The following is a 23,032-nucleotide window of genomic DNA, read 5'->3' on the forward strand; positions in this document are numbered from 1 at the left end:
GGTTACCGAAATCTGGTGCCCCTGATATGTCTGCTCTTCTCTCTGATGCTCTGAAACAGATGATACAGGCAACACAAACACCGCTCCACGCGACGCTAGTTAACACTATACTCGACAGCAGCTAACGTTAGCCTACCGCTAGCTAGTAGCTGGATTAAACACTGTTAAAATGCTGACAGCTAACGCTAAACGGTGTAAAGTTTGACTGTGTTTTACTGTAGAGGATTAAACAGCGGTATGTAACAGTCTGCTAGCCTGACCAGCCAGCTGCCACTAGGGCGCGTCTAGATTTCTAGGCTAACAATCTACAACTGCCGTCGAACAACACAGACGGTGCGTTCAATGAAACTGGTAAACTACAGCCTCGTGGTGCATTTGAAGTTATTGTAAATGTCCTTTTCCCATCTGGTGGTGGTTTGTTGTTCAACAGCAATTTACTAGTGAAATAAGTTATAGATTATCAAATCATTTAATTTTGACCATATGGCCTTAGCAATAAACAAGCCCTTCTTTAATGTCACCGACTGTTTTGTACCCTTTTTTCTTTTCTTTTACTTTCTTAAAAAGTATCAGTTCAGGCACCATTAATTATGTATGCGATTAATTTCGATTGTAATGTAATTAATGAGATTACTTTTTTTAATTGACAGCCCTAATTTTTATGTTTTTGCCTGTAATGTTTACTTTATTGGGCAATAAAGACAGTGTTCGACATCATCAATGACATTCAAAACTGTGATAACCGAAACAGATATACAACACACCATGCAGTGTGTATAAAAATATTTATTGCAAAAAGAGCTAAGTAGTACACAGATAAAAACATCTGCTCCTCCACCACCAAAAATGAACAGAAAAGAACTATAAAATATATATACACATGCGTATGACCCGGTTATCAAAACCCGCACAATCGACATGCACACACTCGCAGACGCAAAGTTGAGTCACAGTTCCATTTTGAAGAGAGCTGGGATTGCATAGGTTGGCTCTTTCATTTCCTAAGAAGTTCAGTTCATGGGATACAAACAGACTTATAATACTCATAATCCAATACATTTTTAACACCTTCCAAAATCATATTTAAAGACATTTTAAAGCCTAAAATTCTAATTATATTTGATACTTTTCATCGACTCATAGTATTACATTGTATACCGTGTTTAGAGACTTGACTGAGGTTCTCTGCCCTACAGACTACAGCTCCACTTCACACAGCTAAATGGTCTCTTCCCTCTGTGTGGGTTCTCATGTGTCTATGTAAAGTTCTACTCACTGTAAAAGCTTTCTTACAGACTGAGCAGCTAAATGGTTTCTCTCCAGTGTGGATTCTCATGTGTTGCTGTAAATGTCCACTCACTGTAAAAGCTTTCTCACAGAATGGGCAGCTAAACGGTTTCTCGCCAGCGTGGACTCTCATGTGGGCCTTTAAATGTCCTCTCTCTATAAAGGCTTTCTCACAGACTGAGCAGCTAAATGGCCTCTCTCCAGTGTGGATTCTCATGTGTGCGTGTAACATTTCCCTCATTGTAAAAGCTTTCGTACAGACTGAGCAGCTAAATGGTTTCTCTCCTGTGTGGATTCTCATGTGTCTCTGTAAATGTGCACGGTCTGTAAAAGCGTTCTTACAGACTGAGCAGCTAAATGGTCTCTCTCCTGTGTGGCTTCTCATATGTTTCTGTAAATGTCCATTCTGTATAAAAGCTTTATTACAAACTGAGCAGCTAAATGGCCTCTCTCCTGTGTGGATTCTCATGTGTGCCTGTAAATTTTCACTCATTGTAAAAGGTTTCTGACAGACTGAGCAGCTAAATGGCCTCTCTCCTGTGTGGGTTCTCATGTGGGTCTTTAAGTTTCCTCTCACTGTAAAAGCTTTATTACAAACTGAGCAGCTAAATGGCCTCTCTCCTGTGTGGGTTCTCATGTGTCTATGTAAATTTCTACTCACTGAAAAAGCTTTCTTACAGACTGAGCAGCTAAATGGTTTCTCAACAGGACCACATCTTGAATCGCTAACGGGGACTTCCTCATTATTCAGAGAGTTTAAACCTGACTGAGGTTCTCTGGTCTCCTTCCATTCACTGTCATCAGTCTCAGGTTCAGAAGTCTCGTCATCAGTAGCTGGTTGTGAATGTGTATCTGGATCTGAGTTCATAGCTGGTTCTGGTCCTCCACAGTCCTCTCCATCAGCCACCATTTTCATCTCTATAGATTGTCTTTGATGAAGCTCCGAGAACTCAGGTTTCTCTTCATCATCCTCACTCTTCACAGGGACAGGAGTGAATGTGAACTTCGTGATATCAGCCTCCTCCGGCCCTTGAAGCTGCTCTTCATCCTGACTGATGGAGAGTTCCTCCTGTTCCTCTTTAATGTGTGGGGGCTCTGGCTCTTCCTGGTCCAGACTGGAGCGCCACTCCTGCTGATGTTCTTCGCCAACAATCACTTTCTGGACATCTGAAGGTAAAGCTGAAACACAACCAACCATTAAATGTGAATATTAACAATAATTTGCTCATCAGCCAATTTCATTCATTCTTCCGGACACAAGTTCATGATGACATCTGTTTTACCACTGGTCCCTAAAGTCGATTATACACTACTGAGCACAACTCTCCTCGCTGCTGACTTTTTAGCCAAGAGCTTGTACACTTCCATTGTGAAAACTCAAGCCCCATCTCTGCTCTCCAACTCGCTGTAAAAGCTGTGCCCGTGTGTCTGATAAACATGCCAAGGTAGAAGGTAGGACAACTTTAGCTGCACCAGATCAGAGCAGATGAGGTCCTGCTTGGCTTCATGTTAGCTATTGCCAATGCTATATTAGTATTAGTTCACTGCACTTTATTATGTTAGGTTGAAGGCACAGCAATGCACATATTTACTTTAGACTTAATCTGTGAACCTGTGGTTCTGACAAAACAATGAAAGCACAGAGATGATGGCATCCAAGACAATCCACAAAAAAAAGGTATTATACATACTCTAACATTAACAAATTAACTAAATTACTCAAGTTTACCTTAATATCAAACTAAAGTGGAGAACGAGCCATAATATAATGTCCATAAACGTACATTTAAAAAGGCCAAAACATAAACTAGAAAATGTATTTCCTGCTTGTTATATTGCTAAAGCTAAACTGGATTAGTATCTTGTGTGTGTGTGTATCTATCTCTCAGCTATTAAAGGTCATGATTGTTCTATGCAATGGATATGCTGATAATAATACAAAGTATTTATACTTTCAGCCTTTTTAAATCAATTTCTTTGAACTTCCCACTTTTGACAGTATTACAGTTTAGCTTCCAGCTTTTCTAGAAATGTATTTCAGCTTATTAAAAGGTAATATACATGGATAAAATCACAAATGACAATGGAGGGAGAGAGGGAGACAGAAGGACGGAGGGAGGGAGAGACAGGAGGGAGGGAGAGACAGGAGGGAGGGAGACCGAGACAGTGAATGATAGAGGGAGACAGACCGACAGAGAGGGAGACAGAAGGAGAGAGAGACAGACGCAGACAGACAAGAGAAGCAGACAGAGAGAAAGAGAGAGACGGGTAAGAGAAGCAGACAGAGAGACACGGGTAAGAGAAGCAGAGAGAGAGACACGGGTAAGAGAAGTAGACAAAAAGACGTAAGAGAAGCAGACAGACTGACAAAGCGAGACGGGTAAGAGAGAGACGGACAGAGAGAGAGACGGGTAAGAGAAGCAGACAATTAAGCTCTAATTAAGCGTTTTTTCAAGGCTCTATGCTCTGGTGATGACATCATCCACTCTAAGTCTCGCAATACACACCCATTACAAACGCAGAAAAATCCTGAAACGAACACTAAACTTACTTATTTAAAAAAAAAAAAAAAAAAAAAACTGTAAAAAGCTGTCAACACTTCCACCCTGAATGGCTTAAAGTTTTAATCACGTCTGCTGTGGGTGAAAGAATGTTGGAGATACATTTTGAGGGAGAAGAGGATTTGAAGGATTTGAAGCCTGCTCCCATTTACTTTAATGTTAAAATAAAATGTTTAAAAGCTTAATATTTAATAAAAAGTATAAATAGAAAAAGTTGAAGTAGTCCCATCGAGGGATGGCGAAAACTAAGTTTTCTTGACCGGTCACTGAGCCTCATTAACCGGTTAACCGTTTAGTTTAAAATATGCTACGCTATTTGAAATAACAGCCATTTCGAGCCGCGCCTGCAATTTCTAAACTCTGTTGCATCACACACACACACACACACACGCATCACACACACACACGCGCATCACACACACGGCACCGCCCTTCCACCCACGTCACGTTTTTTTTAAATCCCCTACAGCGCGAAACAAGTGCCGCAAATGCGGCGCAGAGGAGCTTGTATGTAATCGGAGGACAAATGGCTCCTTAGTTTCGAAATAGTTTGGGTACAAGCCAGGTGATCACGTTTAAAATAAAGTCGTTTGTCTAGCGTTAGAAGCTCATTAGAAACATTGCTGCGGCTCATTTGAGAAAATGACAGCACCGAAGAGACGCCGCTTTAGTTTGAGTGTAGTGCTAACAATAATAAAGAAAGATGATGATCATCATCACCTTATCTGTTACCACTGAAATGCAGATGTAATGTTTCCAAATATAAGCCCATCTTATGCGGAATATTGCCTAATAGACTGCAACAGGATACAACCAATGGATAAAACAGGCACCTTCAGAATGCGTAAAACAGGCGATTAGGCCTAACAAAATTAATTGTTTGGTTCCGGTTTCCGACCGACCCTGTCAATTAATGTGCGACCCAAATTTATTTTATGAGCTCCAGAGTTGGCCAAGGTTTGTGAGAGGGGGAGGGTCCGTGAGTGATTAGTTACTGCATGGGTAGGCAACGTCATCTACACTAGTTTGTCCTGCTGTCATAGCGTCACCAGAGTTACGTTACGAGATTATGTTAAGAGATGCGAAGAGAGGAGACCACTTCTTTGGAAGGGAAAAAAATAAAATCCATATCTGCACCAATGTGCAGTATAACAAAATCATGGTGTTTTTTGAAAATTAAACCATGTATCCCTATTCTGATATAACCTCTACATACAATTATGAACCTGAAAATGAGCATTATAGGAGCACTTTAAGCAAAGTCAGGTCTGGTGAGAAGCAACCACCTAGCACACCATGTTCACCTGTCATGTCACGATCTAATATCGAAAACAAAAAATAAAAAAAACTTGCTTGCATGATAATAAAACATAGCTTTGTACTGCTCCCTGTGTTTCCACAAGGATTATTATTACTGTTGCAGGATGTACTGTAATACATATCGATATTGTTATTATTTCACCTCTTTTTCAGTACATTAAAGGTCCCATGACATGGTGCTCTTTGGATGCTTTTATATAGACCTTAGTGGTCCCCTAATACTGTATCTGAAGTCTCTTATATATAGGCCTTAGTGGTCCCCTAATACTGTATCTGAAGTCTCTTTCCCGAAATTCAGCTTTGGTGCAGAACTACAGCCACTAGAGCCAGTCCCACAATGAGCTTTCCTTAGGATGTGCCACTTCTGTGTCTGTAGCTATTGAGGAGGAGAGAGGGGGGCAAGGTGGAGGGTGGGGGTGTGGCCTTGACCAACTGCCACTTTTCTCGTTTGAAAGCCATGATGTCTCTCTCTCATGGGTTGGCCAAATTCTCTGGGCAGGCAAAGCAGAGAAAGGGGAGGTAACCTTGCTTGTTGTGTTATGACCTCATAACAAGCAGATTCCAAAACTCATTTCAGCTTTCATTTTCTCAAAGGCAGAGCAGGATACCCAGGGCTCTGTTTACACCTATCTCCATTTCTAGCCACTGGGGGACCATAGGCAGGCCGGGGGAACGCATATTAATGTTAAAAAACCTCAAAGTGAAATTTTCATGCCATGGGACCTTTAAAGTGGGGCTGTCCCTAACGATTATTTTTAAACTATTAATCTAACGATTAATTTTTCGATTAATCTCATGACAATTTTTCAATTGGCGATTATTTTCCCATTGCTCAATTAACAATTTACACAATTTCAATAATAACTCTGCACTGTTCGAGTAAAATGAATTTGTGCAACCTGAAGGCAGATGTAGGCTATCAATCCAACCACAAAATAAAGTCACTTTTAGGAAGAATACAAAAATAAAAACTTAAAGTAAACAGAGCAAATGCAAAAAGAGTAGCCTGTATTTGCTGTTTAACAGTAGTAGGTAAAATAATGAATAAGCTCTTTTCTTTCTTTTAACATCCAAGCTCTTCTCCCTTTAATTTAACTTTAATTATTTGCGTCTAAAGGCTGGTTAAGCACTATAGGGAGGAGAAGTGAGAAGTAGGACAGTTGTTTCTTGTCTCGTTCCAGTGATTGGCACTTCTGGCTGATGGCGTCTGATAGGCGTTAGCATGATAGATGTATTTCCACTCACATAGCCAACAACTGCTGAACAACGGCGACACACAGTACTCGTCTTATCCCCCACTCTCTCGCCTATAGCCTACCTATAGGAACTGACCCGGAGACCGAAGTTTTTCGAGGCAGGGACAGCACCAGGCGGGAGGGCATAAGACGAGAGGGCATGACATGGGAGGCTCCGGGCTGCAGCCATACAGTCTCGAAGTTCTCCCAAACTTCTGATCTTAAAAGACCGGCGGGGAACTCTTGTGAGTCGCCACCACTCGCCATACTCGTCCTTTCGTGCTGCCATCTCTGACTCACTCACTGGACCGTCATACCTGACAAGAAACTGCATGTACGCGGAGGCGCTCGGCTAGCTTCAGAGCTAAGGCAGGGCTACAGATCGGGTGTCCCTAGAACCCGTGTATCTAACAGTAGTTCCGCATTACATTAGTTCCACATTACATTAATTATTTGCACGCAAGTTTTATTTATTTTATTTAGTGACTCCATCCATCCATCTTCGTCCGCTTATCCGGTGTCGGGTCGCGGGGGGAGCAGCTCCAGCAGGGGACCCCAAACTTCCCTTTCCTGAGCAACATTAACCAGCTCCGACTGGGGGATCCCGAGGTGTTCCCAGGCCAGGTTGGAGATATAATCCCTCCACCTAGTCCTGGGTCTTCCCCGAGGCCTCCTCCCAGCTGGACGTGCCTGGAACACCTCCCTAGGGAGGCGCCCAGGGGGCATCCTTACCAGATGCCCGAACCACCTCAACTGGCTCCTTTCGACGCAAAGGAGCAGCGGCTCTACTCCGAGCTCCTCACGGATGACTGAGCTTCTCACCCCATCTCTAAGGGAGTCGCCAGCCACCCTCCTGAGGAAACCCATTTCAGCCGCTTGTACCCTGGATCTCGTTCTTTCGGTCATGACCCAGCCTTCATGACCATAGGTGAGGGTAGGAACGAAAACTAACCGGTAGATCGAGAGCTTTGCCTTCTGGCTAAGCTCTCTTTTTCGTCCTAACGGTGCGATAGATTGAATGCAATACCGCACCCGCTGCGCCGATTCTCCGACCAATCTCCCGCTCCATTGTCCCCTCACTCGCGAACAAAACCCCAAGGTACTTGAACTCCTTCACTTGGGGTAAATACTCATTCCCTACCTGGAGAAGGCATTCCATCGGTTTCCTGCTGAGAACCATGGCCTCAGATTTAGAGGTGATGATCCTCATCCCAACCGCTTCACACTCGGTTGCGAACCGATCCAGTGAGTGCTGAAGGTCGCAGGCCGATGATGCCATCAGGACCACATCATCTGCAAAGAGCAGCGATGAGATCCCCAGCCCACCAAACTGCAACCCCTCCCCACCCCGACTACGCCTCGATATCCTGTCCATAAATATTACAAACAGGATTGGTGACAAAGCGCAGCCCTGGCGGAGGCCAACGCAAATTATTTGTGTCGCTGCATTTACATAATCGATGACGTCGACTACGTTGACTAATCACCCAGCCCTACATTAAAGTCATAGCTTTGTACGGACAGCTGCATTGATCATGTTAAACAGTTAAACGAGTTCACTTGTTTAGCGTCTTACAAGCGCTACAAAATCAGTAGAACTTCCCCTGGTGGAGTGGCTGTGAACATCTCTTACTCTGTTAAAATAATTGATTAAATATTTGGGGACAACCCCATACACAGTCCTATGTACCATGTACAGGTGAATCTGAGAGACTATCTTCAACTTTTAACCACCCAATAGTCTCAAAATGAGAAGTATCAAGATGAGATCACATGGAGAAGTTCAGAATAAGCCTCACAACCATTTTTTGGGCAGTCTGAAGCCTATGTTTCAGATGCTGTAAGACACTTTTATACCATGAGCAGCATGCATAGTCAAAATAAGGCTGAATTAGAGCACTTGCCAGAGTTAGTTAGTTAGTTCTTGTCCAAAAATCTTGAGATTCTTGCCAAGAAACGTACTCTTTGATTCACTTTGGCAAGTACCTTTTGCGCTTGGCCCACTCCAGTCAAGTGGCAGTCCAGCACACAACCTAGGTAAGTAACCGAGTCCTTTACATTAATCTCATTATCTCCAACTAAAACCTGGGGATCTTTTCAGTTTTATCTTTGACCCAAACCGTATGGCTTCCGTTTTCCCTAAGTGAAGCGATAGCCTATTGTCAGACATCCACTTACTGACATTCAATAATTCTACACTAAGAGTTCTTTCGACTATGTTATCTTTATGAAAAACCAATAATGCAGAATCATCTGCATATAAAAAAAGTTTACATTAACATACAGACTTAAGGTCATTAATATACAGTGGGGGAAATAAGTATTTGACCCCTTGCTGATTTTGCAGGTTTGCCCACTTACAAAGAATGCAAAAATCTACAATTTTAATCATATGTACATTCTAACAGTGAAAGACAGAATCCCAAAGATAATTCCAGAAAATCACATCATATGAATTTATTAAAATTGATAACCATCTGATGAGGAAAAACAAGTATTTGACCCCCTGGACAAACAGCATGTTAATATTTTGTAGAAAAGCTATTATTGGCCAGCACAGATGTCAAACGGTTTTTATAGTTGGTGACAAGGTTTGTGCACATTTCGGCAGGGATGTTGGCCCACTCCTCCCTGCAGACAGCCTCCAAATCATTCAGGTTCCGAGGTTGTTGCCTGGCAACTCGAATTTTAAGCTCCCTCCAAAGATTTTCAATCGGATTCAGGTCTGGAGACTGGCTAGGCCACTGGCTTGGCGGTGTGCTTAGGGTCGTTGTCGTGCTGAAACACCCATCCTCGACCCATCTTCAGCTCTCTCACTGAGGGAAGGAGATGTCGGTCCAGAATTCCACGATACATGGCCCCGTCCATCCTCCCCTCAATACGATGGAGTTGTCCCGTCCCCTTGGCTGAAAAGCACCCCCAAAGCATGATGTTGCCACCACCATGCTTGACGGTGGGGATGGTGTTCTTTGGGTTGTACTCTGTGTTCTTTGCCCTCCAAACACGACGAGTTGAGTTGAGGCCAAAAAGTTCTATTTTGGTCTCATCTGACCACATCACCTTCTTCCTGGCCTCTTCTGAGTCGTCCAGGTGGTGAATGGCGAACTTCATGCGGGCCTGTACATGTTTCTTCTTGAGCAGGGGGACCTTGCGTGCGCTGCAGGATTTCAATCCATGACGGCGTAGTGTGTTACCAACCGTTTCTTTTGTAACTGTGGTCCCAGCTGCCTTCAGTTGATTCATCAGTTCCCCCCTTGTGGTTTTGGGATGATTCCTCACCGTTCGCATGATCAGGGACACCCCACGAGGCAAGATCTTGTGTGGAGGCCCAGACCGAGGGAGGTTGGCGGTGGTCATTTCCTGATGACTGCACCGACAGTTGATCTTTTCTCTCCAAGTTGCTTTCCGATTCTCTTGTAGCCCATCCCAGCCTTGTGCAGATCAACAATCTTGTCCCTGATGTCCGTAGAAAGCTCTTTGGTCTTGCCCATGGTGGTGATGTTGGATGCTGGTTGTTTGGGTGTTGACAGGTGTCTTTTATACAGGTAACGAGGTGAGGCAGGTGTATTTGATGTAGATAATTGGTTCGGATTGGGGCTGTGTCTTAAAGAAAGACTAACTGGCTTGTAGGAGCCAGAATACTTGCTGTTTGTCCAGGGGGTCAAATACTTGTTTTTCCTCATCAGATGGTTATCAATTTTAATAAATTCATATGATGTGATTTTCTGGAATTTTCTTTGGGATTCTGTCTTTCACTGTTAGAATGTACATATGATTACAATTGTAGATTTTTGCATTCTTTGTAAGTGGGCAAACCTGCAAAATCAGCAAGGGGTCAAATACTTATTTCCCCCACTGTATAGAAGGGAAAAAATGTGGACCCAAGACACTCCCTTGTGGGACCCCACAGTCTATGCATAGTGGTTGAGACATTGTTACCCCAATGTCCACCACCTGCTTCCTATCCTTCAAGTAAGACCTCACCCATCTGACTGCTAAGTCATTAAAACCAATGGCTTTTAATTTGCGTACCAAAATGCCATGGTCAACGGTATCAAAGGCCTTCTGTAGGTCTAACATGACCATACCACAAAAATGCCCTTTATCTACCTCCCTCCTGATGTAGTCCGTTAGATACAGTAAACAAGTGTCAGTGGAATGTGACTTATGAAAGCCAGACTGGAACTCATAAAGTAGATTGTGTGATACTAGATACTTGTCAATCTGTTCAAAAATAATCTTTTCCATTATCTTTGACAGACTACACAGAATAGAAACAGGTCTATAGTTTCCATGGTCCAATTTACTCCCTTTCTTATGAAGTGGAATCACTCTGGCAAACTTAAAATTATTGGGGAAATATCCTTGCTCTATAGACATGTTAATGACATGAGTAATACATGGGGTGATAACCTCAGCAGCATCTCTTAAAAATCTATCTATCCTGCTCTGCCTTTGAGAAAATGAAAGCTCAGATGGACCAGGATCTTCTCCTTATGAGGTCATAAGGAGCAAGGTTACCTCCCCTTTCTCTGATTTGGCCACCCAGAGAAATTGGCCCGCCCATATATATATATATATATATATATATATATATATATATATATATATATATATATATATATATATATATATATAAATATATATAAGAGAGAGAGAGACTTTCAAACAAGCAAAGTGGCAGTTGGTCAAGGCCACACCCCCCCCCTTGCCCCCCTCTCCTCCTCAGTAGCTACAGACACAGAAATGGCACATACTAAGGAAAGCTCATTGTGGGACTGGCTTTAGTGGCTGTAATTCTGCACCAAGGATGCATTTCAGGAAAGAGACTTCACACAGTATTAGGGGAACACTAAGGTCCATATAAAAGCATCCAAAGAGCACCATGTTATGGGACCTTTAAATAAAGCAAAAGTCTTATAATAAGAATAATTTATAGAATCCTTGATTACTAAAATAATCACTAGCTGCAGCCGCTACCATACAATACATTTGTTTATCTACTAATATACTATACACTAGCTAGTGCTGATCATAAGGGAACTGTTGGATATGGTGGGTGGTAGGCATGGGACGGTAAGCCATTTTCCTTCCTAACGTAACTTCACAGAGCAGAAAAGTACACATTTTCTGCAAAGTTAGTACTTTTACTGTAGTGTTAAAATAAATTGAGCTGGTGACACGTGTGTACACACATACACAAAATTCATAGTAGGGGTAATTGTAGCTCAGCTTAGATCATGTAAGATTTTGTTGAAATTGATGTTAAATCCATTCATTACAGATTCCGCTTAAGCGAACATGTCTGTCTTCATATTTCTTCTTTTTAGGGCAGGGGTAGCTCTGGCAGCAAAAAAATATGTATTATTTGAACTTAATATGGTACACATTTTAAAATATACAAAATATTCTATAAGCTATGTTGTTTAAAACAAATAGTAGTGTGTTCAATGGACCTTTTTCCCAGCAGACATTTTGACTTGTCATAGTAGGAACAGCACAGCTGAAGTCGATAACCTTAACGATGGCTCAACTCCATCAAGCGTCCCAGTAAGCTATTTCAGTGAGTCAGCAAGCACAATACCAGGGCCTCTCCTAAGTGGAATGCAGCCATCAGTAATGGTTTTGAATACACCTGTGCTTTTCCTACCATGACATGTCAACATGTCTGCTGTGAAAAAGGTCTATGGATGAAAAGAATTTGTTTTTTTTAACCAGACATTTCAAAATAATACATTTTAGAGCTGCAATTGCAATACCGCAATAGCATGGTATTTTTCATACAGTCAGAATCTCATACCGGCCCACGCCTACCCATGCCAGACTTTTATTTAGGGATTTTTAAATCCGCTTTTAATGCTATCCATCCACATATTTCAGCTCGATCCAATTGTACATTTTGTCGGCTGGATTTTAGATCTCAGGAGGGTTAGGGTGAATGGCTCTCCTTTTCCGCTGGCCCAGTAAGTCTGTTTCTCTCTGCCGTTGTCTGTTACAGTCTAACGTTCTCTCCGATTGCTGACATTAGCTAACATTATCGGACCTCTATAACGTCTGAAGTAAAAAAAAAAATTTAAAAAAAAAAGAGAGGGAGGTGTTGTGGAAATACATTTTTCTTATTACAGATTTTGTTGGTACGATTATAGTCTGAAAAACAATCACGGTTTCACAATTATCACGATTATTATGTATCAATTTATTTCACTGCTAATGTATGACATTACATCAACACTCTAGATTTTAATGTTATTCATTGCTGCCTTTTGAAACCAACATAGCACCGTAACAGTGTTAGAATGTTTTGAAAATTATTATATGATCAACCTTTTAATTTAAATTCATCTGAAAAGATTAGAGACTAGAGGTGAATCAGTCACACCACAAACCAAGGCCAAGTTGGTAACAACAGTGCTGTCCTTCAGGCCCTCAAAAAGCTAAAAACAGCCCTGCTAGCTGGTGTTTCTATGAAATATGCAGCGGTCATAGGGAGATGTGCAGCATGTTGACATGGAATAAATTATGCGATGGAGAGATCTCTTTGCAGCCTTATGTCCCAGAGGGGATGAAGAGAAGTAAGTAAGCAACGTTCAGTCGTAGCGTCAGGGACACGTTTGAGCTGTTGCAAAGTTTTGGATCGCTGCATGTCTCGATTAGTAACACTTATGTTGCACTTGGCAGCAGTTAACGTTGATGTTAGCCTACTGTAAGTAGCTGGATTTAAACACTGTTGAAATACCGACAGATAAAAACTGTGTAATAGTGCCGCTAAAGCTACAAGCTGAAAGACAAACTAGAAACTGGTCACTGCTGTTGTCGAAAAAAAAAAAAAACACAAAAGGGACTAAATTGTCGTTTAACAGCAATTTACTGGTCTTATCTTATTCAATTTTTAATAAATCATTTAAATCCCCCATCCTTTTTTTGGTGCTAATCCGAAAATGTATCTAATCCGTGACTTAAAACCATGATCCGTGAGTTTTGTGATCCGTTGCACCCCTACCGTGGTCTCGTCACACCCCTAGTTAAAGGAATACGCCACCGTTTGTTGAAATAGGGCTTATCACGGTCTACCTGGCTACGTTCAGACTGCAGGCAAACGTTGCCCACTGGAATCTAATATAGGCCACATTTTAAAAAGGTAACGTGAACAGCCAAACAAAAAATCCAAGTTAGTTAGCCTAATAGCTGGGTTGATTTGCATTGAGAGATGATTTTATGCAGAGTACCTCATGCCAATCTCTAGGTATGGTGAAGGGTATGTAGTGATGTGGGGCTATTTTAATTCCAAAGGCCAAGAGAACTTTATCAGGATGCATAGTATCCTGGATCAATGAAATAACTGATAAAAATAAAAATCTGCCTGCCTCTATGGGAATTAACAAAGGGGTGTGTATACTTATGCCCCGTCTTTTAAAGTGATGGTTCGGAGTAATTTCACCCTAGGGTCCTTTGCACCATGACCTTGAGCCAAACACCCCCCCAGAAGCTTTTTTCACCTGGGTCTAACATTGGGAGAGTTAGCGTAGAGTAGCGTTATCAGCTGAATAGCTTATTAGCGCAGGGGCTAATAGACCCACGTTTGTATCTCGTAAATGACCCCACTAATAATGCCCGAAATGATCCCAAACTTCTACACTAGTACATATAGGTTATGCACTCATAAAACGATGGATTGGAAAGTTTGTAAGTACACCAGAAGTTTATGAACACTTGCCTGCTGGCTTCTGCTCTCTGTTGTTGCTGCTGCTGCGTCTACCTGCAGTTAGACGAGTGCTTAGGGCCGTCTACAAATTACTACACCGAAAAGAGATACAAAAATATTTATTAATTTAATGATTAAATAAGGTAATGTCTCCAAACTTACCTCAATTATTACTTGTCTCCTGCTAGTTATACTACAGCACTTAGTTAAAAAAAAAATATTTTTGTTGTATCTCTTTTCGGTGTTGTAATTTGTAGACAGCCCTAAGCACTCGTCTTACAGCAGCAACAACAACAACAGAGAAGAGAGCGGGCAAGTGTTCATACACTTCTGGTGTACTTACAAACTTTCCAATCCATCGTTTTATGAGTACATAACCTATATGTACTACAGTAGACGTTTGGTATCATTTCGGGCATTATTAGTGGGGTCATTTACCAGATACAAACGTGGGTCCATTAGGCCCTGCGCTAAGCTATTCAGCTGATAACGCTGCTACGCTAACTCTCCCAATGTTAGACCCAGCTGAAAAAAGCTTCTGGGGGGGTGTTTGGCTCGAGATCATGGTGCAAAGGACCCTAGGGTGAAATTACTCCGAACCATCACTTTAAGGAAGAACATTTATTTATTTATTTATTTACGATGCATGATTCAATCACAAAGAAAATTTGTGTCCTTAAAAGGTTGGATTTTTCCTCATTTTAGTCAACTTTAGCATGGGTGTATTCACTTATGCTGAGCACTGTATATTGGGGAGCAATATTTAAATTACGATCGTTTCCGGCCACTGCACTTATCAACGTAAGACCATTCTTAGGCCGGCCTCACACTGGCTGTGTGGCGTGAGCGTGTCAGCTGACACCTATTTTTCACGCAACATGCAAGCCTGTTGGAAGCGTTTCCAGGCAAAATAGGAAAAGATGTTTGTCATTTTGACACAAATACATATTAATAAATGACATTTTGAGGTTTGAAAGTCTCAAGGTTTTGACATAAATGTAATTTAAAAAAATAATTGATTTTCAAAATATTGCACCTGTCAATACAGAAGGAAATATTCTGTAGCCTATTTTGCCGTCAACACTGCCGACGTTGTCTTTGCTGTAATCAAATCAGGATATATTTATGCAGCAGTGTTTCCTCTATGTTGATTTGACCGTGGCGGCCCCCCACGGCTACATTTCTGCCCCCCACGGTATCAGAAACAGGGCTGTGTTGTTAGAGTGCGTGTCGGAGAAAAGCGTGGTCACTCGGCAGAAAAAGGGAGAAAGGAAAAAAAGAGACTCTGTCCGGACGATAAGCCAGTTGAGATGGTGCGTGTACGTCCTTGAGAACTGTAAGTCGTATAATATCTTACGTTGTCAGTTCATTTAAGGCTGGTCTTGCAAATTTAAGTTAACTAGTGATTTTTGTTTGTATTCTTCACCTGCTAGCTAAATTGCATGTGGCTGTAGATTTGATTACGCCCTCGCTCACGTTTGTATTTGAGGTGCATTATTTACATGCTGAAGTAGTTCCACTGCATTAAAAGTTATAGTGGAGGATTTTCCCGAATTTTAGAAAAGAACCGCCCTCTGTACTTTTTGAAAAAATGCACATGCGCAACACTCTGCCTGCTCCCGAGAGGGAACACCTATTAAACGTGTGCACGAGAGTGCACTGTTTACAAGTTGCTGTCGGCATGGCTCATACAAGCCTACTTTCCAAAAGATTTGCACTTTTTCACAAATTGAGATGTTTACCGTGTGTGCGCGGTGCGTGACTTGTGCCAGGGCTAGCATCGCTAATCATAGCTTACATCAACTTTTACTAGCAGAGATTTTAAATGGATTTCTCCAAATAGCATGCCAAACTTTACCTGTGGAGTAGAAACTTCACGACTGAGGCATCAGTGGGAAGCCCAACCTGTGCTTTTAGCGCACGCCAGCGTGTGAAATATTCTTCCAAAAGCTTCAATGCTTCAATGAATGGCTGAAACCGTAGCTCAAGCTCACAACACATATACACCTGAAAGCTAGGGACGTGCACGTACGACAGCCTTACGTAAACATATCACCAGAATGATTGACAACCAGGAGGACCAATAGTCTTGATGATCCACCCGGAAAAAGAAAATCCTCCACTATACCTTTAAGATAATGTAATTAATAGTGGGTTTATGGTTATTTGCTACAGAATGCTTAGCCTATATGTCAAGCTCACAGTTGGTCAACATAGTAACAAAAAAATACAGTTCAATCACAACTGATTGAACTTAGTTATCATAATAATAATAATAATAATAATAATAATAATAATAATAGTTATCTTCAGTCGTAAATATAACGTTGTAGGCTATTGGAAACGTAGATTTAGGCATTTGAGCCAGGTCAATAGAAATATTGCTTCTTTTCATAAATCCACGGAACTTGTTATTGTAGCCTAGCTGTTTGAGAGCTTCGAGATCACGTTTCCAGCGCAGGATAACCAGTTGTTTTAGACCCATTGTTTCAGAGTCCGTGTGCTGCCTGCTATAATTTATGACAAATCCTTGTACACGGATAGCGCAGAGGTGTAGCAGAAGGTTGGAGTGCATGATATGGTTATGTTTTTAAGCCTAAATCAAGGTAACCTGTTGTTTCGGAGTACTCAGATAAACAGTGATTGATGGCCTACTGACGGAAAGAGAAGACAAAGTCATGTCCTGCCGACTGACGTGATTAACGTGGTAGTGTAGTGGACAGCGAAGCGGACTCGTACATTTTTATTTTTGCTGAGGAAGGTTTGAATCCAGCGGGACAGGGAACACCCTAATTACTTTTAAAACACATTTTTCCAGCTGTACAATATTACAGTGATGTAGGGCTCAGATATTCAGTTCAATTCAGTGCAGTTTTTTATTTGAGTTGAGACATGCAAAAGCCAGTAAAATGTTTATGAATATGTAGCGAATCTGTTGACGTGCGTCTGCGCTGGTTTCTACGTCAGGTTGATAAATGAGGGCAGTGGTGTAGTGTGTGTGTGTGTGTACACATATACACATTTATATATTGTGTGTGGTTTTAAAGTAACAAGATATGAAACGTAAATAGACCCAAATAACTCTACTTCAGTGTTTTCATAAGTCCGTCCTGAAGCTATCGTGTGTTGTGTGTATCTGTGTGCCTGTGTTTGAGTAAAGCAGTAACCAGAATACAATGTTTATATTTCCTTGTTTGAGATGAGAGAGATGGTGAGAAGAACTCGTGGCCAGCATTGTGGACTGAAAGTCAGGCTAGGGAGTTTAAAATCAGTCATCCTTGGTTAGAGTGTAAAGACAGAAAGTTAGGTAAATATCAGCACACATGCAAAGCTGATCTAAGCAATGGAAATTCATAGGGTCAGTGACAATGCAAATTAGAGTAAATTTTTAAATCTTAAATGTTCATTACTTTACACAATTAAATTACTATATTATGTTAGTTATCAATGGTCAGATAATTAACAAAATGAGTGGAGCTTTTTTCTTCTTTCGCCTGCTTTTTATGCATTTGTTAGCCATGGTGATGATGACTAAACAATTTATTAAATACTTTTGAGTAAATTTAGGCCCTGTTCATCAGATGTTATTACTAATTGATACAAAACCTGTATGATGATGCTAATTATTAGTCATGGTTTTGTGTGGCAGTGTAGGGGTGTCTATTAACGGGGCTCTGAGTCTGTCAGGAGGTCTGAGATCTACCGTATCAGCAGAGCAATCACGTAATGCACAGCAGACTATGGTGCAGGTGGATTATTTTCTGAAATATAGTGAATTTATTCTTGTAATAGCCTATTGTATTATCACTTTATTTTTCTCAAAATATCACGACTCCTCCAAACCTCAGAGAACACAGATGAGATATACTGTATTTTGAATGTCCACAAAGTTTTGAACATGAGCAGAAATATTGCTCCAATACATCTGAAATATTACAGTCCAGGGGTTTAATTCATAAAAATTAATTCATGTATCATTCAGGTGAATAATTTTAATATGCACATTTAAGGAGGTTACTTCCTCAACAAAATAAGCAAAAGTGGGAAGAGTAAATGATGCCTAGGCTACATGTGTGCTGACTCAGATATAATTAGAAACATCATTCCAAAGGAGAACAAATAGATGAAAGAAATACAGAATGCCTGAGAGCCTTACTGCAATATATTCCATTATGTTTTTATATTTGGATTGTAATCTATGTTTCCCTTAAGATAAAGATATTTCCAGCATAAATTTATTCAGAAAAAAGGTTTAAAAAAAAGTGTAAATAAATTCACCAGAATGCAGGAAATTAAGTATTTAATGATCAAAGTTTTCAGGGGGTGGACTGAAACGTATTCGTAAACATCACAGTGCGTCGCTCTGGGACAGGCGAGTATGAGGCTGGGAGGGGAAAATCACAGTATACTCACTACAAAAATATAGACTACACCACTGAATGAGGGCCACTAGCTTCGGGAGCTAGCTAGCTCCGGCTAACAGGCTGAGAAACAGGTTTAGCTTATGTTAGCTTAGCCTCGTTAGCGTAGTAGTAGAAAGACAACAAACCTTCTCCTCGCGGCTTCGTCTCCGGTTTTAAAACTTCCTCCAGCTGTTTCCGGTGTCGGTCCATGTCTGAGCAACAGACTAATACTCCTCGAGGGGGTTCGGCCGTTGTTTGGATCCCGCTGACTGCTCCAGTGTTTAGGTCGGTGACATATGAACGGTAGTCGTCGTCTTGTTCTTCTTGTAGAATTCCGGCAGTGTTCCTCTTCTTCTTCTTCTGTCCATTCCCGGTAGACTAGGCAGTGTTGCCGCATTGCTGCCTCCCGCTGGTGATGAGGACGGTCTACTTCTTCTTCTTCTTCTTCTTCTTCTTCTTCTTCTTCTTCTTCTTCTTCTTCTTCTTCTTCTTCTTCTTCAGAGTTTAACGGCAGTTGGCATCCAAGTCGTTGCATTACTGCCTCCTATTGACAATTTCTCAATATCTATTTATTCAGACCAATACACTACAATTTCCTAAAAACACCAGTACCTTTCAAAAACGCAAATAGATATTTCCTTCCATTCATAATAACACCCGGTCTACATCAGAGCTCCTCCTGGACCTTTATTTCCCTAAACAGATCCGTGGATTTGACTTGATCAAGGAAAATACAGGAACTTAAAATTGTGAAATGTGTTAAAGTTAAACGAGCATAAGAAGAAATACATAAAAAGTGCAATACTTTTAAAAATAACTTAATATTTTACAAAAGTAAATGACAAAAATATCCCTATTAAATGAATACATAGTGTATGCCCTTATAAGCAATGACATTCAAGATGGGTGTATTAGGCTATATTAACTATTGACTACGTTACAAAATATACTTTGTACAACCTCTTGTCAGCATGATCTAAAACCCTCTACACTTCTGATACGTGACCGTACACGACACACGCGCTACTGCCTAAACACAATATATTTATAAATTTTGTGGATGTTGTTACTAGGTAACAACTTATACATCCATGGGGTAGTGTAATTCAGAGGGCAGATTGTACAAAGGCGACATGAAGGGAGTTCCACGGTGAACAGTGAGAACGGTGGCTTCACGTGCTGTTAATACTGTCGGTAAAGTGAAGGCTGTTAACAGCATGGAGACTGCAGTGCACACACACAGTCACGCACACAGCCCACCTTTTTGTTTTACCCAAATCGCACAATTTATGCGGTTATGTAATCGAGTGACATTGCGATTAGATTAATCGTGCAGCCCTAAAAGAAAGCTGTTAAAATACACCTGTTCTTAAAGTGGGAGATCTGTACAGTTTGTGCAGGACCGTCGGTCAATTGAAACATTTCAGCATTAAAAACAGGCAAACGTCAGTCAACCCACACAGCTGCTGTTCCTTTCCTCTGAATACCACTGGAGATTTATGTCCCCACGAGAAAACACGTCAAAGACAAAATATAAAAATATGGTCCGGAGCCCAAATGTCCTCCAGCCTGAAAATGCCGCGCTGCGTTCAGCAGAATTTGTTTCTCTTTTTTGATTATTTTTCTAAAGTAACGATGATAACAGAGGCTGTACACATGTCTAAGACGGGATGTGGGAAAATGACCAAACAGTATCTCTTGAAACATCAGGTGGATGATCTTCAGGTGTGTGTCTGGTTTTCACTCCTGCATCCTGTTAGTCCATCAGTGGAGTTCTGCCTCCACCTGGCGGCTGAAACAAAGAACAGCACGTTTCCTCCTCCCTTTCTCCCCCGCTTCACTTGACTGAATAAACCCTATATTATGAATTGCTATATCTACTGTAATATTGTTCGGGCTGCTACATATCCTTCATTTCGTACCTACTAGTAATTCAAAAGAGGTTTTTGAGAATGATGTCACATTCGAACATCAAGACTCTGTTGTGGAAAATCTCTTTGGTGTTCGGTGATGAACCTGGAAATTAAGATGTCTGACACTCTGGAGTTATCTGTTATTTTCTTTTAGTCTCTTGCAAGTAGAAGGAGACAGTCAAACAGAGTGCAAGCAGTTTGTGAGAGTGTGTCGGCGAGACAAAGAAAGCTGAACATGCAAAGGGAGGGACTGCACTTCTTGTCGACTCAGTAATTCTTTTCTGCTGATTCTGCAGAATCGCAGAATGCTATAATGTAGCTAATGTTACAGAACATTATACTTCTTACATGTGAAACTACTCGTACATATTAGCTTTCATTTAACGGCTCAGTGACCACCAACTGGGTCAGACAGAGATGCCCTTCCTCCTCCACTGGGAAAAACTATCTTCACTAATAGATTTACACCTTGGAAAAATAGCCAAGGGGTGCAGACAGCGATCGCAGAGCAGCGGGATGATTAAGACCGCTGCGAAATACACACCGTTGCCATGAAAAACAGAGCGTTGCTATCGCTACACACAGCCTACGACGTAGCTACGGCGGCAGTTTGACGCAAGACGTATGTGCAAAACTGCGGAAAAACTGCAGAGAAAGGGTGGGTGTTGAACCCTCTCACCGGGAAAAGTGTGGGTGTTAAAACACCCACATCCCCCACGGGTGCGACGCCCCTGGTTGTGTACTCTTGCTAGCTTACTGAGATGCAACATGTTCGTCAAGCTAAGTTGCTCACTTTCTTGTTTGTAAAACTGCATCTGTAATAATTATTACCGTTCATGACAGCAACATATTGAACAGTAAATGGTCACAGTAAAAGACAAGCGTTTTTGGTCGTCATTCGAAGCAGTTCCACTACAGGCAGAGTTTCTCTCCACGGCTGATAACCTGCAATGATTTACGTGTAACAACCTAAACATTAATTCCCGACATGTTTAAATCTGTCAGCAGCTCGGACACACAGCTGTCCGAGCTGACGTACCGTCACCTGTTGGGACACAGATGTTATGAAATAATACGCACGGCTTTTTGTTCTTCCTGTGAACAAATGCTTCGCGGTGTTGGGAAGTTCTTAAAAAATGTTGCATTAAAATGCGTTGTAACACGCGTTACTAAGATTGTAACGGGTAATAATATTATCGAAATTGAATTAGTAATGCGTTATATTAATGCGTTACAGCAAAAAGGAATACATTACTGTAATTGCGTTACTTTTGTAACGCGTTACTCCCAACACTGCTCATACAAGGTAAAAGAGAAATTAATACTTAACATTCCAGAAGTCCTCAAGGAGGTGCTGTGGCTTAGTTGGTTAAAGTGCCTGTCTAGTAAACAGGAGATCCTGGGTTCAAATCCCAGCAGCACCTTGTTGTTACAGAGATTACCTCTGTTAGCATCCCATCAGCATGTGGACCCAATCCCCATGCTACCTGTTATGCTAACCTGGTAGCAAATGAAAAAGTAAAAGAGGAATGAAAAGGCAGACTGTTTTCCCTGGCATATTACATTTACTCAGAAACACTACATTAACAGAGTCAAAGTTTATTTCACCTCTGACCTCAGCCAGCATCACATGCACCTTAAACGACACCCAACAGTGATGTCACAGGGTCCTGGTGTACACCTGGGCCACGCTCAGCCCCGACAAAATGTGCAAACCGTTTGTTTAACCGGCGCTGTAGCTTAGAGGTTAAAGTGCCTGTCTCGTAAACAGGAGATCCTGGGTTCAAATCCCAGCAGTGCCTGATTAACTGTTGATTATCAGTTAATCACCTTTACCACATTGACCAGCCCAAAAATTATGTGTAACATTAGGATATTAGAGGTGCCTAATTTAATACGGACAGCTAGTGTTTAAAATAGTTATCGCAGTACAAATTCAAAATATTGGAGAGTCATTTCCCCCGCCCCCTCCTCCCCAGACTTGAAGTTCGCGGAGGTTGCCAGGCTGAGACCTCAGCATTCACAACATTGTGGCTAGACGCTTGTCTCACACAGACATTACGTCACAGCACAGCGGAGTAGCTAACGTTAGATGCTGGCTATATTAACAGTCATAAAAACCTGTGTTCACGCGGAGCTCTGTAACCAACTGACAGACACACTTTTTTTCTACTTCGAATTATGGTAGGAACCGCTAAAAACACAACAACCCCGTCGGGCAGCCTTCAGGCTGAACAGGAAGGCAAAGCAATGCATCTTGTTAGGTCCGATTCCGATTTAATAAAATGTTGTCAGACCCATATATCAGCTTGTACACAGTCTCCAGTTTTTATTATGACAGAGTGGCTGTCAAAATGCTCTACATGTGATCTGTTGCTGATCTTAATGGACAGACTGTAGATGATCTGTAATCTGAACTGATTTAGTCTCAATGATTTCTAAACGTCATTACCAGCCACGCAACATGTGTTCTGTACAGAAATAGCCTTTATTTCAGACAAATAGCAATTAACATCCCACAGATTCAAAAACAATAAGTTTATATAAAATTAAATTGTGGTTATAACGCAGTATATATAAATAGATAGTCTATATGAATGCTGAAAAGTAG

The 23,032-nt window shown here is 41.4% G+C and overlaps 1 protein-coding gene and 2 non-coding genes across 3 annotated transcripts; 2 read left to right on the plus strand and 1 right to left on the minus strand.

The window, feature by feature from the left end:
• Positions 1 to 785: 785 nt before the first annotated feature.
• Positions 786 to 18,914, minus strand: LOC114550719 (oocyte zinc finger protein XlCOF6.1-like). Its single transcript, XM_028571501.1, has 2 exons — positions 18,655 to 18,914; positions 786 to 2,466 (listed from the first exon to the last, which is right to left on the minus strand). The coding sequence occupies exons 1-2, from the start codon at positions 18,716 to 18,718 to the stop codon at positions 1,211 to 1,213; spliced, it is 1,320 nt and encodes a 439-aa protein (XP_028427302.1). The 5' UTR covers positions 18,719 to 18,914; the 3' UTR covers positions 786 to 1,210.
• A 2,857-nt stretch (positions 18,915 to 21,771) lies between these two features.
• On the plus strand, positions 21,772 to 21,845 carry trnat-agu (transfer RNA threonine (anticodon AGU)). The gene has a single exon. It is a non-coding gene; the product is annotated as a tRNA-Thr (tRNA).
• Positions 21,846 to 22,150: 305 nt separating this feature from the next.
• On the plus strand, positions 22,151 to 22,223 carry trnat-cgu (transfer RNA threonine (anticodon CGU)). The gene has a single exon. It is a non-coding gene; the product is annotated as a tRNA-Thr (tRNA).
• Positions 22,224 to 23,032: the final 809 nt, after the last annotated feature.

This window comes from Perca flavescens, chromosome 24, assembly GCF_004354835.1.
Source record: "Perca flavescens isolate YP-PL-M2 chromosome 24, PFLA_1.0, whole genome shotgun sequence".
NCBI classification, from domain to species: Eukaryota; Metazoa; Chordata; class Actinopteri; order Perciformes; family Percidae; genus Perca; species Perca flavescens.